The sequence below is a fragment of the Hylobates moloch genome, unplaced genomic scaffold, assembly GCF_009828535.3.
Source record: "Hylobates moloch isolate HMO894 unplaced genomic scaffold, HMol_V3 SCAFFOLD_9, whole genome shotgun sequence".
Lineage (NCBI taxonomy): Eukaryota > Metazoa > Chordata > Mammalia > Primates > Hylobatidae > Hylobates > Hylobates moloch.
This window is the reverse complement of record NW_026652284.1, coordinates 23,057,116-23,076,200: the sequence shown is the minus strand read 5'-3', so window position 1 is coordinate 23,076,200 and position 19,085 is coordinate 23,057,116. Positions and strand designations below refer to the sequence as shown.

The 19,085-nt window shown below is 37.0% G+C and overlaps 1 protein-coding gene and 1 non-coding gene across 2 annotated transcripts in view; one reads left to right on the top strand and one right to left on the bottom strand.

Moving 5' to 3' along the window:
• Positions 1 to 1,609: 1,609 nt before the first annotated feature.
• The window catches only part of CLIC4 (chloride intracellular channel 4), a 94,484-nt gene continuing 77,008 nt past the window's right edge, over positions 1,610 to 19,085 (bottom strand). The window contains exons 4-6 of the mRNA XM_032759356.2: positions 16,536 to 16,642; positions 6,220 to 6,401; positions 1,610 to 5,502 (exon numbers count right to left, since the gene is read on the bottom strand). Coding sequence (XP_032615247.1) covers positions 5,338 to 5,502; positions 6,220 to 6,401; positions 16,536 to 16,642 — 454 coding nt within the window. The 3' untranslated portion in view covers positions 1,610 to 5,337. The remainder of the gene's footprint in view (positions 5,503 to 6,219; positions 6,402 to 16,535; positions 16,643 to 19,085) is intronic.
• LOC116814045 (small nucleolar RNA ACA64) lies at positions 2,563 to 2,689 on the top strand. The gene has a single exon (XR_004371143.1). It is a non-coding gene; the product is annotated as a small nucleolar RNA ACA64 (small nucleolar RNA).

Sequence of the window (19,085 nt, the reverse complement as noted above, 5' to 3'; positions counted from 1 at the left end):
TCCACTTACCTTCCTTCCATCAACTATTGTTATATATTTTTTGTATTTTTAGTAGAGTCAGGGTTTCATCATGTTGACCAGGCTGCTCTCAAACTCCTGACCTCAGGTGACTCCGCCTGCCTTGGCCTCCCAAAGTGCTGGGATTTGAGCCACCACACCTGGCCTGTTTTGGTGTTTTAATAGTTTTTTATGGTTGCTGCAGCAGTAGTATTGTGTTGCTGTGACCTATATCCTACCCATCAATTACTGTAAGTTTTTATTAAGTCTTGATATCTTGTCAGACAAGTTCTCTTTCCCCATCTTCAAATATATGTTGGCTATTTGGGGGCATAACTCTTCCACATGAATTTTTGAATCCATTTATCTAGTTTCCAAAAACACCTGTTAGGATATTGTTGGCAAATATATTTATAAGTAGTCAGAATTTAAATTTTCATGCTTTTGAGCTCTCCATCCATGAATATGGTATGCTTATCCACTCAACAAATTTCTAGTAGGCCTTTCAATAATGTCTTGTACTTTTCTCCACAAAGAAATTGCACTTAAAAAAAAAAAAAAAGATACAGGGTCTTGCTCTGTCACCCAGGCTGGAGTACAGTGGCACAACCATAGTTCACTACATCCTCAAACTCCCGGGCTCAAGAGATCCTCCTTCCCCACCTCCTGAGTAGCTAGGACTACAGACTCATGCTACCACAGTTGGCTTTTTTTTTTTTTTTCCCTCTGTAGAGACAGGGTCTTGCTGTATTGCCCAGACTGGTTTTGAACTCCTGGCCTCATGTAATCCTCCCACCTTGGCCTCCCTAAGTGCTGGGATTACAGGTATGAGCCACCATGCTTGGCTAGCAATTGCACATTGTTTGATTTGATCCTCAATCACTTAGAGATCTCTTTATTCTTTTTTTTAAAGCACTTTTTATTAGAATAGGTAATATATTTACCAATTTCGGAAAACTTAAAAGTATACATCGATAATTTCCCACCCCTTTACCTCAGGCACCCAATTCTCCTCCAGAAAAAAAACAATGTTACCAATTTCTCTATTGGCTTTCAATGTGCTTACTATTTGTATATAGTAGTTATATTAAATTTTGTCACTCGATCTTGCAACTAGAAATCCAGCTGAATTATTTTTAGTATTTGTAAGTTATTTTGGATTTTATACACATAGACACCATTAACATCATCATTACCTGCAAAGGGCAGTCATTTTGTTGCTTCTTTTCCATTCCTTATTCCTTTCACTGATGTTACTGCATTGGCTAGGATATCTCTAAATAAAGTAGCTGTTAAGGTAGCTGGATAGTAGCTGTGATAGAGGACAACCTTCTCTTATTCTTGACTTTTAACTGGATCACTTCTGTTTCATTTGCTATAGGTTCTCAATAAAAGTCTTTATCAGGTTAAAAAAAAAAAAGTTACCTATTTTGCTATGAGTAACATGAATATTTTAATCACGTTATTTTCCGTACCTATTGAAATGATCCTAAGGTTTTTCTCCTTTAACCTATTAAATGTGCTGAATCACCTACAGAAAAAAAATGCTAGTCTCAAAACACTTTTACCTCAAATTGTTGTTTATTTTCATGAGGGGGGAAAAAAGAATCCCTTATGATAGTGAAAATATACTTTATTTTTTAATACAATAGCTGCCAGCAATATACTGGTGTTGATGTTCCAAAGAGAAAAGAAAATACATGCATATTCTATAATAAGCTTTCATTTGCCTGTTCAAGAAATTATAAAGAAAATACTCCAATTCTGTTCAACATTACGGCTTGAGGAGTTGAAATTTTTCCATGATAAAAATATACTTTGTGTGGCCCAAACTTTGACTATTTATAAAGGATGGAGTTTTTAAAAGCCCACATATATCAATAACGAATGCTCCCCTCTCTTTGAATTAAATGCTTAAATTCAAATTAATGCAAGAAATTGGTGAATCATTAAATGATGAAATTTGTATCAAAATGTTCATGAAAAAATACATTTCTATTTCCTCTACATTTTTACTTTGTAGTTATTTTCTAAATGGATTTAAGTGCACAGAAATAAATGCTATCTACATGCAACTCTGGAGAGATTCAAAACACAACAGAAGTAAAGTTAACATGCCTAAATCCTAGAGTTGATCCACTTAGTGTAAGAATAAATGTCAGAAATCTCTTAATTGTATACAGATTGCTCAAGGATTTAAAGATAAACTGCGAAAGCCAAAATTACCAAGAAATAAAATCTTATTTGAATTTTATCACAAAAGTTAACAGTCCTAGTAAAAGACAACAGAACTGTATAGAATAATCTGCATCTACATCAAAAAAGGGAAGTTTTATCAACTAGAATAGAGAGCTTTCCAACTGTTGAATACAAAAATTTCTCAGAATCTCTTGGAAAACAGGTCCATTCAGACTCCAATCTCCTCACTAAAACCTCCTCAGTAAAACACAAAAGGTGTTTAAATGAAGGGGAATGGATTCGTTAGTTGTAAAAATAAAATCAGATTATTTCCATTATGTCAATTCATATACTGCATCAACTGTCTACCATGAAAACTTTTCCGGCGTTGGTTGAAAATCACCCCCGGCTTTGGCCGTGGCTGCGGGTGAGATTCGGCGCCCAGAGCCTCCGGGGGCCTCAGCTCACCGCGCGCTGCCCCATGTGTGGCGGTGAAACCCAGGCCCCGACAGGCGCCGCGGCCTCCCCACTGGGTGCGGCCGCTCGCGAAGTCTGGCCCCTGACTCCTGACCCCATGACTGCATACTCCTAACCCTGTTTTTTCTCCGCAGGACACTGGTCCTCCCACGCCTGAGACCGACGTCGCCAGGACCGCGGGGTCGGGGGAACTTAGCTGTCCCCCGTCTTTCAAATAAAGCTGTTTGTCTAAAAAAAGAAAAAAAAAAAAAAAAGAGAAAAAAAAAAAGAAAACTTTTATGTCCCAAATTTCTCAAGATGTTAAACTATGCTCTTTCCACAAACATACAATGGGGTTAAAGCATGTTGCTGGATCGTCCTTTTTACTAGCTAGCTTTTGTCCATTTACCAATTTCCATTTCATTTGACTAACTTCCCTGATAAAGTGGTATCTGTCTTTCTACAGAGAAAAGTAATTCTGTCTTCATCAAAATCACAATAGACATGCCTTCCTCGAACATTTAGAGGGATGGCCAAGTGTAATCACTGGGTTAATAAAAACAGGAGAATATCCAAAATGAAAATATTTTAGTTTCAAAATGAATTTTCATCACTGTATTCTGAAGAATGGAGCTCTTTCCTCTGTTAGCCCTCCACCCCGCACCACTCAGTCCACCATTCACTGGAAAGAACAAACCTCACTGCTCTTGAATCTTTTTTATACTTTAAGCTATGAGGCAAGGTTCAGAATCACCAGAATGAATCCCAAGTTGCCACTATTTAAAAAGTAGGTGAAGAGTGATAATGCCTGCCTGTGTACTGGTGCAGATGGGACACTTTCACCCACTAAAACCACTGCAAAATAATTTCTCAATAGATAACTGAATAGTGCATCTTCCTTGAACCAGATAAATCATACAATATTTAATTACCAAAAAAAACCAAGCGGGTACTCAAACTTTTGATAAGCAATAAAGAGTTCTAAGAAAGGTAAGGCAAAGAATCTCCCTGAACCAAATGGATACAACATGGAGATTTTCTTATCTTTCATACTAAGCTAATTAACATTAGGTTCCAAAAATGCAGTACACTTATAAAAAGCTGCTTTCATAAAGCCAGTGCTTACTAAATGTTAGCATATCAAAGTGGGAGAAACACTGCCATTTTAAAGCAATAAACAAAATTTCAAGAAACAGCCTATGAGAAATAGCACTTCCTATACAAATTAGGTATAAAAAAATTACCAAAAATGTGTTATAGTCACAATCACAGTCTTTGGAGTAGTACGTAGAAAGTCTGGTTTTGTTTTTGTCTTTTAAAAAAGAGTAAATACATAGCAAAGTTTTATTTTCAGCAAGTTCATCCTCCCTTGTTAGAGCACAAATAATTCCTGGTTTAGGGCTTCAATTAAAAAAAACCCCGAAAAACAAAACAAAAACATGCAGAGTGCTATTCCTCAACATGGCTGTTGGAAAATATAACTCCAGGAAGTGCAATGAGTGAGATTAGGCAAAACTACAGTAAATACACACTCACCATAACTATAACTTAGTCCCAAAAGAATAAACAATCCTCTATATAAGGTAAATGGGGTGAAATGAGAAAATTGGTGACCTGTGTTTTACCTTTTTTTTTATATAGGCTGGATAATGCATTCTTTAGGTCATCTACATTAAATGTACTTTAGAAACAAAAATTTACTTGGTATTTTGACAAACCCACCCTTCATTTCTTAGGTTAATTTCTGTGTTAATTTTTACATTACTAATCATTGTACTGCTATAGCTAAGTCGACTAAAAATCAGTTATGTAGTGTTGCTCAAAAGATGTACAAATAGCAAGCTCTATGATTACCTAAAAACAAGCTTTTTAAAATAAAGAAAGCAATAAAGTTCTAAATGAATGGCACAGGGCAAAACACATATAACAAACGTATTTAGACAGAGTATCAGGTGCCCATCAGTTTCTCTTATAAAGATAAAATGCTTGAGGAAGGTCTTGAGAAAACCCTCACTCCCTCTAAACTTTTAGCTTCTACATGGTGTCAGATGTTACAACTGGTATGAAGGATAAATGCTTTTAGGCAAAAGTAAAAATCTATCTACAAAGCAATATAGCAAAATCTGTAGTGACGTTTGTAGAAAGCTCTCTTCTCTGGTGGTAATATTCGTTAGTACATATCCAGGATAGACTAAATTGAAACAATATTTCTGATACAGTAGCAATCCTTTCATATACTCTTACTAAATATTACTAAAAATTCCAAAAAATACATAAATATTCCTTGTACCTGCATTATGCACCAGTTTGGGGCTGCCTGATAAAGTCATGGCTACTATTTTTAACAATTAAACATTGCACCTCAAAAGTTCTGCCATCTATACACAGTGAATGGACACAATGGTGAGGGCTCCTGAGAGATGGCAAGCTACCTCTAAAGTGAAAAGTTTGTGGTGGAGTGTCTCCAAATTAAAGAGAGGGGAACCCAGGTAGGGGAGGTAGCCAGGGTAAAAGGATTTTAAAATAATACTGCTTAGGAGTGTATATTTTAAGATAACTACTATACCTTGTCTATCCTTGATCCTAATCTTCAATAACTGCATGTTCGTGCAAAATACAATTTCTGCTCTATAGGAAGGAGTAGCCTGTTAGGAAAAGCATATTCTTAGGGGAAGACATGAAGACATCTCTTTTATAAACGCGATTTTACTTGGTGAGTCTTTTGGCTACGTCACTATATGCTATTTCAACCTCCTTATCACTGGGACAGGTATTGGTGAACTCGTCCCTACTGTATGCATTAGTTAGGTATCTCCAGATGCCAGTCATTTCTTTTGGAATATCAAAGTTGCGATATTTTTTGGCCACCACCTGAAATACAAAGAGATCAAAAGTTAACAGACTTATTTTCCATGTCTTGTAAACCAGACCTATCTCTGATTTTGGAGCAAATAATTAATGCTCTAAATCTTTGAGAACTGCTTCTATTTGAAAAGAAGTCCGTCACCATCATTCTAACTAGAGTTTTAAATAATGACCAAGACTGCAAGCTACACCAGGGATTTAGAAGTGTGACAGTGACTGCAAATAACTGCCTTGGACACCCAGAAAGATAGCCAAGTATAATCACTGGAAAATACTTCTCAACACACATACACTATTTTAGATCTGTTTTTATTATTGTTTACAACTAGCACTTATTATTATATTTAACAATGTGCCCAGCCCAGTGTCTCATATTATAAATGCTCAATACTTTTTGCCTTGAATAGAGAAAGCCAGGTGTGATCACAGAACAGAATTTGACAACAGAAGTCAGTGTGGCAAACTCCAATTCAAAGTCACGCATTGTATCTTTGAATTTTTATGCAGTCACAGAGAAAAAAAATTCATCTTTCTTATATTCCTCAATTTTAAGACATAATTTTCCATTTAACTAACTCTAGGGTGCTTCAACTATTGCCTAAACTGCATTGAATTAAACAACTAGTCATATAAGATCAGCAATGTTTTGAGCACAAAGGAAATGCCACTTTAGTAAATACAATACAAGGTGATGGCAATGCGACATCCCCCCTGCAGACCTACCTTGACAATATGCAGTTTGGGCAGCAGGTTGCAATCAGCTAATGTCATTTCATTGCCATCCAGAAATTTACGTGTAGAAAACTTTATGTCCTCCATACTATTCTCATCAATTTCATCAGGGAGAGGAGAATTCAGATATTCATCCAGTTTCTGCAGAGTTTTCAGGAGACCCCTCTCCAGTGCTTGGGGGGGGGGGGGGGGGGGGGGGGGAAAAAAGATGAGAATACTGTAAGAAGGAGAACCACTCAAGTCCCCAAGTAGAAGCATGACTCTGAGTCAATAACTGTTTAAAAATGTTTACTCTGACACAAGGTCCTGTAGAACAAAACAGACAAGGCTCCTGCTCTCCTAGAGCTTAATTATGTGGGGCAAGGGATGAAACAAGTTTGTTCAGGTAAAAGAATAAATAAGCATAATAATGTCGGGCAGTGGTATTTGTAAAAACTTGCTAACAACTGGCCGGGCGCGGTGGCTCACGCCTGTAATCCCAGCACTTTGGGAGGCCGAGACGGGCGGATCACGAGGTCAGGAGATCGAGACCATCCTGGCTAACACGGTGAAACCCCATCTCTACTAAAAATACAAAAAATTAGCCAGGCGTGGTGGCGGGCGCCTGTAGTCCCAGCTACTCAGGAGGCTGGGCCAGGAGAATGGCGTGAACCCGGGAGGTGGAGCTTGCAGTGAGCTGAGATAGCACCACTGCACTCCAGCCTGGGCAAAAGAGCGAGACTCCGCCTCAAAAAGAAAAAACAAAAAAAAACCACAACTTGCTAACAACTAAATGTCCCACACATGAACATAAATGGTCCAACACATTTGACGTTTAAACTGGAAAAATGGATGAGAAAAGGCAACCATACTAATTCAAATCTAGGGATTAAAAAAATCTTAGAGACAGATTCTTGCCCTCATTTTTAATTTCTGCTCCCCCAGGAATATTTTGATTTATCAGCAAGAAATGTGTTAAGAAATACCAATTCAAACAATCCAAACAGAAAACCTGAGATTTTCAAAACTATCTTATAATTCACAGGAAGCCAAGAATAGTACTATCTTATACAAAAAACACAAAAGTCAGATTAAAGAGTTCAATTTACAATACTGAACGGGAGCCTCTTTAACCAAATAGATTAAGATGCTCTGATTGTCATGATTCTGATTGTCATGATTCAGAAGAAAGGATAATAGAAGATTTGTCTATTGTTATTCCGTGTTTTTTATGGCATTCATTAAAGTGGGACAGAGCACCACTGTATATCTGGAAAGTCAAGGTTAGTGGCCCTCAGCAGAAAGGGGGTGGGAATGTCATTAAAAATATGGAATAACAACAAACAGATCTTCTATTATCCTTTCTTATCCTTTACTTCCAATCCACCTTCCCCCTCACTCTCAGAATAGATGAACTTACACAGATGATTGTGGTAACTGGCCGTAAAAGAAAGTTAAATATCATGAGGTGGCAAACCATGTAGTTTTAAGTCTGAATTCAGTTGTGTCCTTTAAGGAAAAAGGTAAAGGCTTACATGCTGCATCTTAGATATGTTACCAGCAATGTATGTATGTCCTAACCCCAAACCTCTTCTTCCAAATTACAGCCACCCACTCAACACTTGGTCCCTTCATAGTAGTCCACGTAATAGATGGTAGTCTCAGTTAGGCAAGGGGCTATAGGCATAAAAAGGAATGAATAGATTTTAGGAAATAAAAACTAACAGAGTTCAGAAACCAAAGTGAATATGAGAAAGGGGGGTAGATGCATTCGACAAAATATAATTGAGCCCCTCCTACCTGCCAAGTCTTATTCTAAGGATTGTTAAATTCAGTGTTGAATAAAACATAATAGGTTCCTATCCTCAGAGAGTTTAGATCTTGGGGACAGAGGGTAGTATAGAGAAGCTGGTCAACAAATTAAAGACTCCCAGGGTGAATGCTGGTGTCATTTACTGAGCCATTTACCTTCCCAAGGAGAAACAGATTTAGGGGCTATGGAGATGAGTTCAGTTAATATGCTGGGTTTGAGATGCCTGTAAGACATGTGAGTAGAGATGTCCAAGAGACAGACAAATACGGTTTCAAGTGTCACAAACTGAGCTGGAGCAATGTGTTTAGAAGTTATGAGAACATAAATGAACACTCAAACCATGGAGTAAAGGAGAAGCAGAGGGCCTAGAGAAAGCCCTAAGGAACATCATTTAAAGGATAGGTAGGAGGAAGAGTCTGCGGAGAAGACGGGGTTTCACCATGTTAGCCAGGCTAATCTCAAACTCCCGACCTCAGGTGATCGGCCTGCCTTGTCCTCCCAAAGTGCTGGGACTGCAGGCATGAGTCACTGCAACTGGCCAGATTTTTGAATTTTTAAACAATCTTCCATTTCTGAGAAACCCAACTTGGTTGTATTACCTTTTGTTATGTTGCTGAATTTGGCATATTTTGTTTCAGACCTTTGCATCTATATTCAAGAAAGACTGGCTTGAAATTGTCCTTTCTTTTGATGTTCCTGTATGGTTTTGGTATCAAGGCTCCCTGCCCTCAACAAGCAAGTTAGAAAGTATTCCCTCTTTTCTGTTCCCTGGAAAGGTATATGCAAGTATGACCTTACTTCTTCCTCAAATGCTTGGAAGAGTTCAACAGTGAAGCCATCTGGATCTGGAGTTTTCTTTTTAATTATACGAAATTTAAATGATATAAGAATATTCACATTTTTAATTCCTTGTGTCAATTTTGTTACACTGTACTTTCTGTAAATTTCTCCAATAGTTTCATAATTATAAGCATAAATTTTTTCATAATATCCTCCAAAAATCATTTTAATGTAAGCTCTGTAGCAATCCTCCTTTTTATTTCTAATATTGGTTTTTGCTGTCTTCTCTCACTTTTCTTGATTTTTCTTGTCAAGGATTTATCAATTTTTTTTATTTGTTAGACTTTGCAAAGAACCAGCTTTTAGCTTCCTTGTTCAACGTCATGTTTGTTTTCTACTTCCTTATATTCTGCTCTTTAGTATTTCTAACTTTTACTTCACCAATATTTAGCTCTCTTCTTTTCTAATATACGCTTTTGGAACTATAAAACTCCCTCTAAGCACAGTTTTAGCCATATCTCACAAACGTAGACATTTTGTATTTTCATCACTTTATTCTTTTTCAATCTGTGGATTATTTAGAAATATACTAGTTAATTTTCAAACATGTAGAAACTTTCTAGCTGTAGCTTTTGTTTTTTAATTTTTGAGACAAGGTTTCACTCCTGTCACCCAGGCTGGGGAGCAATGGCACGATCTCGGCTCATTGCAACCTCGATCTCCTGGGCTCAAGCGATCCTCCCACCTCAGCCTCCTGAGTAGCTGGGACTACAGGCACATGCCACTGCACCTGTCAAATTTTTGTATTTTTTGTAGACAGAGGGTTTAGCTATGTTGCCAAAGTTGGTCTCGAACTCCTGAGCTCAAGTGATCCGCCCACCTCAGCCTCCCAAAGTGCTTGGATTACAGGCATGAGCCACTGTGCCCAGTTCTAGCTGTACTTTTGTTATCGATATCTATCATATTTTCTTTGATTGAGAAACAGTCCACGTTTTCCATTTTTTCGGAAAAATTTTTAGCTTTGTTTTATGGCCCAGCTTTACCATCAATTTTGTTCCATGTGCATTTGAAAAACAAAAGTATATTCTGAAGTACAGTGAGATATGTATATACATATATGAGATTAAATTTGTTCACTTTATTGTTCAATTTTATCTTCTCATTTTTTTCCTTTTGTGGTTGATTCTAACAGTTACTAAGGGGGTAAGTTAAGATCCCCCACTATGACTGTGGATTAGTCTGTCTCTTAGTTCTGTCAGTTTCGCTTATATTTTCAGGTTAGTTATTTGGTAACACAAGTTTAGAATTATTTTATCTTCCTGGTAGATTAACCTTTTTAAATCAGTCTGGAACATGTTTCATTATCTCATAATGCTTCTTTCCTTAAAGTCTACTTCATCCAATGTCAGTGTGGCTTTGTCAACTTTCTTTAGGTTAGTATTTATATTATTTCATTTTTAGCTTTCCTGGATCCACATTTCCTGTATGTATGTGTGTGTTTCATACAGAGAGAGAGAGAGATACAGTCTTGCACATAAGCAACATTGTTTTTAATCCAGTTGGTAAACTTTGTTTTTTATTTGTAATATTTAAATAATGTATATTCAATGTCATTACTAAAAACTCTGGTTTAAATTTGCCATATACTTCTTTGTCCACCTGTTCTGTGTTCTTTTCTTCTCTCCTACCTTCCTATGGATTACATTTTTAAAAATTATTCCTCTATTTCCACCTCTATTAGCTTAATATACAGCCTTTTCTAGTCTTTGTTTCCCTGACTCATTAAAGTTTAATTATAACTGTTGCCACTTCCAGGATAATGCAAAGACCTTAGAACTCCATTAACCTCCTTTCTGTCCTATATGCTACTATTGTTATGTATTTAATTCTACATTTTTAAAACTAATTAATTAATTTATAGACAGATTCTCACACTCTATTGCCCAGGCTGGAGTGCAGTGGTGCAATCTCAGCTCACTGCAACCTCTGCCTCCCGGTTTCAAGTGACTCTCCCGCCTCAGCCTCCCGAGTAGCTGGGATTACAAGCGTGAGCCATCATGCCTGGCTGGTTTTTGTATTTTTAGTAGAGATGGGGTTATGGGGTTATGCCATGTTGGTCAGGCTGGTCTCGAACTCCTGGCTTCAAGCGATCCACCTCCTCAGCCTCCCCAAGTGCTGGGATTACAGGTGTAAGCCACCGCACCTGACCCGGTAATATTTTTTACTTAGGTAAATATCAAACAAATGAGAATGTGTTACCTAAGTGATAAGTGACAAGGTCAAAGATCTACCCACTTTATTATTAAAGGATCATGCTAGCCATAGCCATGATCAAGTTAGCTTATTTCTTAAAGGAAACATAACCAGCAGAGGGCACTGGAACCCAGTAAAATAAAGTTGAGACATTAACAGAGCTCAACTGAAACTACAGAAGTGACATAGAAACAAGCCACTTAAAAATAAAAAATCAAAAACACAAAACAATAAACATAAACTCTTATTAATTACATTCAGGCCAGCAATAATGCATATAGTTAGCTGAAATGTAAAGTTTACAAATTAACAAGAGAATACAATGTGAGAAACAGCTAGGTCAGTAAGAATTCCAGGAAATGATGAAACACTTTTTATGGGTATATTTAAGAGGAAAAAAGAGAAAAAGGAGAGAGCAGAATCTCAAGGTTGTAAAACAAGATTTAATATGCTTCTTATTAAAGGCAGTGAATGCATGGCTGGGTGTGGTGGTTCACACCTGTAATCTCAGTACTTTGGGAAGTCAAGGCAGGTAGATCACCTGAGGTCAGCAGTTCAAGACCAGCCTGGCCAACACGATGAGCCCTCGTATCTACTAAAAATACAAAACTTAGCCAGGCATGGTGGTGCATGCCTGTAGTCCCAGCCACTCGGGAGGCTGAGGCAGGAGAATCACTTGAACCTGGGAGGTGGAGGTTGCAGTGAGCCGAGATCGTGCCACTGCACTCCAGACTGGGTAACACAGCAAGACTCTGTCTTAAACAAAACAAACAAACAAAAAGCCAAAAAAATAAAAGTAGTGAATGCAGAACAAGAACATGTTAGAGTACAAGGACTTGTTCTTTGATCAGATTACAATGAATAGAATCGATCAGATTACAATGAATAGAATCAGTCTGTGGGGAAGATAATGTTGCCTGAATTCAAACATTGAATTATTGTCTCAAATGCTATTTGAGTGTTTTGACAAGTTTTTGAGCAAATGTTTAACCTTGGACCTGCTCTAAATTAATGTTTTTCCTGAATTATATATATAAAAATAAAATATCCTAAATTTACAAGGTTTATAATACAGAATTCCTCAGTGCAAGGCATAGTGGCTCACGCCTGTAATCTCAGCACTTTGGGAGGCCAAGCTGGGTGGACTGCTTGAGTCCAGGAGGTCAAGACCAGCCTGGACAATGTGGCGAGACTTTGTCTCATTTAAATAAATTTTTTTAAAAAAGAAAATTGAGTTTAGCATAACATTACAATGACTGTTTTTTCTATAATTTTGGACTTAGCAAAGCACTTTTGATGAAGTCGAATTGCTATACCTGACTAGAGTGTTAGTAATTTTTCATAGTTAAGAAAGTCATAACAAGGGTATATTAATGAAAACAAAGAATGATGAATTCGTTTGATACAATTATATGTATCAATGTAAGATATGGCCAATAAAACAAACACAGAGGTATCAAAAAGTACTAAATAGCACCATTCAATAAACACAATACAATTTTCAAGACTAACCATCACAAAGGAGTATGTAAATATAAAGAAAATGTCAAAATTAACCACTAGAAGGTAGTAGCAAGCCATCACAAAGTAGCTCCCTGTCTTATAGCTAGTAAGTAGCACTATTATTCTCCAACACCCCTGAGGTAGTAATGCTGGTATCCCTAAAAAGCTATTTCATAAAGCTCTCAAAAAATTTTTAAGTGCAACAGAGCAACAAAATCAGTTTAAAATTAATTATGAAAGTCAAAACACCCTTTCTTGTCTAAGAGAACACAGCAAAATTACAAAGATTAACACACACCAGGGTCCAAAGTGTAGGGAAATGAATACTTTCATGTTTGTGGGAATATAAACTGGTATAGACTTTTGGAGAACAATTTAGCAAAATAGAGCAAAATTTAAAATGCACAAACTTCTTGAACTATTTGGCATCTAGCTCAAGGACATTCACCAGCAGCACTGTTTATTATAGTAAAAAAAAAAAACCAAAACTTGAGACAATCTAGATGTCTATCAACATGGAAATGGTTAAATGAAAAGCAGAATTTCTAAAAGTTGAGGTAGATCTATATTTTGATATAGAAGCATTTCTACCGTATAACTGAAAAGTATAACCACATAACGTATGTACATAATACATACTTACAGAAATGTCTGCAAAATTACATAGAAAAAAAGAAGAACACTAAATTGTTGAAGAGGTCATGTAATGTGATTAAGGAGGGGCAATTAAGTTTTATTAAATTTATTTCTATACTTTCTATACTATAACTTTTTCAACAATCATGTATTCTCTGTTATTTTATGATTTGAATGAGTAAAATTCAAGGCAGAAAACATTAAATGTAATAAGAGCATTTCTGTTATTGAAAAACAAGATAATTTACAATGACTACAACAAAGACTAAAAATTGTAAGCACCGACATGGATAAAACTATATTTTCAAGCTACCTACCGCAGTCTTAATAAAGGGTAACCTTATACAAACAAGTTTTAAGGCTAAGTTACACATCAGTGGAAAATAGAAAGAGGTAATGAGTATTTAAAGATAATTCAATATACAATGCAGGCTTACTGCTACAATAATGCACAACCATCCTCTGACTTCCAACACTTTTCCAGAGAGAAAGGCGGGAGTAGTGGGGAGAGGAGAAGGAAGAGGATCCTGAATAAAAAGGAACTAATCAGAACCTCTAGATTCCTTGCCTCCATCTAAAAATAGGAATTTGGACATCATGAAATATGCCTCAGAGTACGTTCAACAACGCTAAGTTCACGTCTCTGAGTATTATAAATATCAATGACTAGTCACAGTTGGCACCTTAGCAAATTACATCAACTAATGCCATCACAGAACTTAAAAAAACGTAAGAGATCTGGGGACCAGTCATACCTAATACATCCCCACAAAAAAAATTACCCATGAGCTTCTCTTTGAATGCCTAAATGGTTACATAAACTTTTACTCCCAATCAACTTGAACGTGTTACCAAAAGAATTGGTCAGGAGATCGAGACCACGGTGAAACCCCGTCTCTACTAAAAACACAAAAAAATTAGCCGGGCGTGGTGGCGGGCGCCTGTAGTCCCAGCTACTCAGAGAGGCTGAGGCAGAAGAATGGCGTGAACCCGGGAGGCGGAGCTTGCAGTGAGCCGAGATTGCGCCACTGCACTCCAGCTTGGTGACAGAGCGAGACTCCGTCTCAAAAAAAAAAAAAAGAATTATATATGTGTTATCTATCTATCATCAGTATCTCCCTTTATTCTTTACATTTTACTTGTTTACTTCGTACCCCAACCTAACCACTAGCCCTTCTATTTCAGTTTCACTAGCCCAAAACTGTAGCATTCAGACATTGAATCCCTTACTTAGAATTAAGTCCTAAAAGGTCTTAAAATTGTCCAAACATATTGGATTTTGAAAATATTTAATAGGTGGTAAAACTAATCAGACTTGTCTACTCTGATTTACCATGTAAAATGACAAATTCATCTGTGTAAACTGTCAGCATTTGGGTGGGGGTTGGGGGAAATAAAAAAGTGAATCACTAATTTCCTGGGATTACTAAAGGCATTTGATTGCACTAAACGGATGTGAGGCCTGCAGCAAACATACATAAGGAGGGCCCGTTAAGCTCCAAAGTGATTTGAAATATTGTTTTCTGAAGTCTTATGGCCTCAACAGGTCCCTGTGGAGAGAAGTTGCTTGGCAACTGGAACTTTTATTTACCAGTAGGTAATTTAATATAAAGCCTTCTAGATTATGTACCATGTATTATATTATGTTGTTTGTTCTTATTGGTTATAGCATTCTGAGGACAGGAAGAGTAGGTGGCTACTCAAGATAGTAATAAATTGATGGGAAAAAAATAGAATACAAAGTTATACTTAAATGAGTCACTTTCTAAGCTTTTTATTCACGTCCCGCCCTCACCCCGCCCCATCCTCATCCCTCAAAGCGGAAGCAAACACATTTTATTCCTTTCTCCTCCCCACCAAGTGTCAGAAGAAATTTAACCACCCTCCAACTCCCAAAAAAACCACATGGAAAAATAAAAACATAACTGTAACTAAGATTGTTCAAAGAAGTATGTGGCAGGGGCATCTAGGTATAAAAGGGTAGTTTTATGAAAAGAATAGTTAGTTCGCATGAAGGAAGGGCAGAACAGAAAAGACACTGTCTGTGGAAAGGAGGGGGCTCCAACATAACCACTTACTTAATGTATAAATTGCTTAGACAGAAACATTAGTCAGGAAAAAAAAAAAAAAAAGCCAATTACTAAAGAAAATTGCTTCCAAACCATGGCAGCTACTGGAATACATTATTAACAGATACAAGCCAGACCAGACCCTTTTTTCCCTTCACTGTAGAAAAACATTTCATGCAGTTAAGTATTATTCCAAAAATCAAGAGCAAAAGACATTGGAATCCAATACTATTATTATAAAATGTTGCAATTTTAAAATTTAGTAATAAAAAATAGCCTGAATAACTTAGGAACTTGCCTACTGAAATAACATAAGGAAATCAGCAAGTATTTCACTTTTTTAAAAGATATTCATTCTTGTTTAACCAGCACTGATATTTTCCCCTTTGGTATTCTTGTTCATTTGCTGACATAAACTTCTCAAAAGAACCCCACTCAAGCTTGGAAACTATCTGGAACTATGATAAATATTTTTAGGAGCTAGCATTTTTGGTTATTGCGTTACTTTCAAATAAACACTAATGTGTGCTACACAGTTTTCCCCAGAGAGAAGAACTAAGTTTAACATCTCGAAGAGAAGAGAAAAGGAAATTACTGAATGCTGTAGTTAAGACAAGGTTCACTGAATGGAACCTCTTCCAAAGATACCTCCCTACACTATACATTCATTTGGTGAATAAAATAATAAAAATAGTGTCCTTTAATAAATAAAAGAAAACTCCATCTGTACTACCTAAACAATTCTTACCGTGAAAACACGACTTGAAAATGAAATTCCAGTTTGAAGATGCAGAGAAATTTGGAAGGATAGTATGTCTAATTACCCTCTTAAAGCAACTCCAAACAAACCTCAGACTGACTTTAGGCTGCAGGCACTCAACAATAAACATTTAGTTACAGTTTAAATTAAGCTCGACCAATCTATGCTAAACCACCACAACCACACAATCCACTGTTTCTGATGCACCACTAATTCTTTGCCTAGCTCCCTTCACAGTAACTTCTGAAAATAAGATGAAATCAATTTCATTCAAGAAGCATTTTATCACACACTTACTATATACTGTGCTACTAGCTAGAAACATGGAAAAAAAGCAACATAGGGACTTATTCCAGTTTATCATCCAATTTCTGACCAACTCTGAAAGACAGTTTTGATTACTTATGGGAATGGCTGGACTCTAAAGTACTCATTTATAATCACTGTCATAATAACAGCTTGTTGTTGTTTGGGGTTTTTTTTTGCAATGTTAATTCAATTTTTTGTTTTTTACCTTCATTAGCCTCTGGCCTTGAATTCTTGATATATGCAGAGAATTTGGCAAAGATGTCCATTCCAGCAGTATTTGATTCTGGGTGTTTTGGTGAAAGCTTTAAGTACCTAAATAGAAAAAGTGACATGGATTATAGATCCTTCAAAGATGAATTAGCATAAGTTCTCTCAAACCACTGTGCTAGCAGTTACTAGATGTCTTTTAATAGTTATTACTATAAGAAATATCATCATTTGTTTTCTATGGTATTTTTAAAAAGTTTTTTTTTTTCCTTGGGAGACAAAGCTCTGCACTGTGTTTTTGTTCACATATTAATATTCTTGGCAACCACAGGGCATGTGCACTCCACCTCCATCTGATAAATTGGAATGCTGGGGAAACAGCTGACTTGTTCAGAGATTTGTGCCAGGCCAACGGGAGTCTTGGAATGAGATTGCCAGAGCAGTGCTGTCCAAGAGAACTTTCTGTGATGATGGAAATGTTCTCTATCTCCATTGTCCAATACAGTAGCCACTAGTGCCATGCACCTATTTGAATATGAATTTAAATTAATCACAAATAAAATTAAAAATTCACTTCCTCAGTTGCACTAGTCACATTTCAAGTGCTCAGTAGTCACCAGACAGCACAGCTCACGTGCCTTCTCAAACAGCAGTGCCAACCAGATCCTTAGTATACCCTGCACTAAACCAGCCAGAGAACCCCAATGGCAGGAAAAGTGCCTAGGCTGGTCAAGCATCATGATCATCCATAGCAGGTTAAGGACAAAAACAGTAGGAGGCGGGTCAATCACTTGAAACCTACACCTGGGATTTCCCAAAACCTCCCTTATATTACACATTCCCTAGAATATTTATGAGGGTAGCACCGAACAACAAAAAAATAAGATGTCAGAAAGCATGCTGACAAGTGTTCTATTGTGTTGTCACATTTTTCTACTTTTAGAACAGACGTAAAACACCAGCTTTCTAAAACACACACAAAAACGTATATTTCACATGTTTAGATTTAAAACACACATACTCTGTGTATATTTCTTCTTCAAACTGGAAAATTTGTGAAAAAGCTCAATTATTCATCTTCCCTTTAGCAGGACTCACGTCAGCCCCAGGAGTCAGGGCTAGAAGAATTCAGATTCTTAGCCCCATTTTAGGGAAGATTAATCAGCTTGCAGGTCCTGCAAAACGTCACTAGAAAATAGACTTGGGAGCAATAAGACTTTAGAAAAAAACCTTACGGTGTGCTAATTATTTCAACTCATTTAGTTGAAGACATTGTCTTGCCAGCTTTCTTTAAAAATGAAGGGGAAGTAGTTTTCGAAATTTAGTTCAGTTGCAAGTTGTGTTTCAGCTTTTATAGTCATGTATCTTCTGTTTACTATTTTGAATTCGGGAAGAGATATATCTTCTAAATACTGGGCAGAGTACTATATTGGTAAGGAAGATATAAAATAGCTATTGAACACCTATATTTTCAAGACATCTTTTTTAGTAAGTCTACCTAGTCTCTAGATAGCTCTCATTTTTTAAGCTTAAAGATTTATCTTATAAACAATTATTTACATAAAGAGTTTTTCTGTAAAAAATTACAGTGAGTTTCACCTGAATTTAGATATCTATCTATATCTAGCCATACATTAACCGCACATCCCCAACTATAGGACCCTTTACCCTCCTCCATTTTCTTTGTTTCTGCCTGAGCTGAAACAGTTAATCACAGATCCACCATCCCTAGATTTCCCTTGACTATACAAACAAGCCTCCAGTTTAAATGTTTGTACTGCTTGTAATACAGGACCATCATTGACTCATTTCAAACAAAAAATAGCACAGTGAACATAGTGCCTTTTCAATACATCTATGTCTTCCTATAGCCAAGTTTCCCAAATTCTCCTTTTCCCCAACCACTATTTAGCTGTACCTAATTGTACTAAAGAGGTAAGCCTCATAGTTCTCAAAATAATTTACAGGAAGGCAGGCTTGAATTACAGATCATTTATATATTCATCATTCACATATACAGTGTAATTCTTGTAATATGCCCTGTTGTCCCTCTGAGATGAATTACTAATTTTGTACTTTTGTGTGTGTATGTGTGTGACAGGTCTCCCTCTGTCACCCAGGGTGAAGTGTAGTAGTAGCAGGATCTTGCTCACTGCAGCCTCAATCTCCTGGGTTCAAGCGATCCTCCCACCTCGGCCTCCTGAGTAGCCAGGACTACAGGCATGTGCCACCACACTTGGCTAGCTTTTTGTATTTTTTGTAGAGACGAGGTTTCACCATGTTGCCCAGGCTAGTGTTGAACTCCTGGGCTCAAGTGATCCTCCTGCCTCAGCCTCCCAAAGTGCTGGGATTACAGGCCCGAGCCACTGCACCCGGCCTGTACTATTAATTTAATGCACAGAATAGTATAGCTATAAGAGAATGTTCACCTCAGATCTCTCATTTTACCTAAAAGGAAATTATGTTCCAGAAAGCTTACATACTTGGCCCCAAAATCACTCAGCTAATTAAAAGTATTGACAAACGAGGCCAGGCACAGTGGCTCATG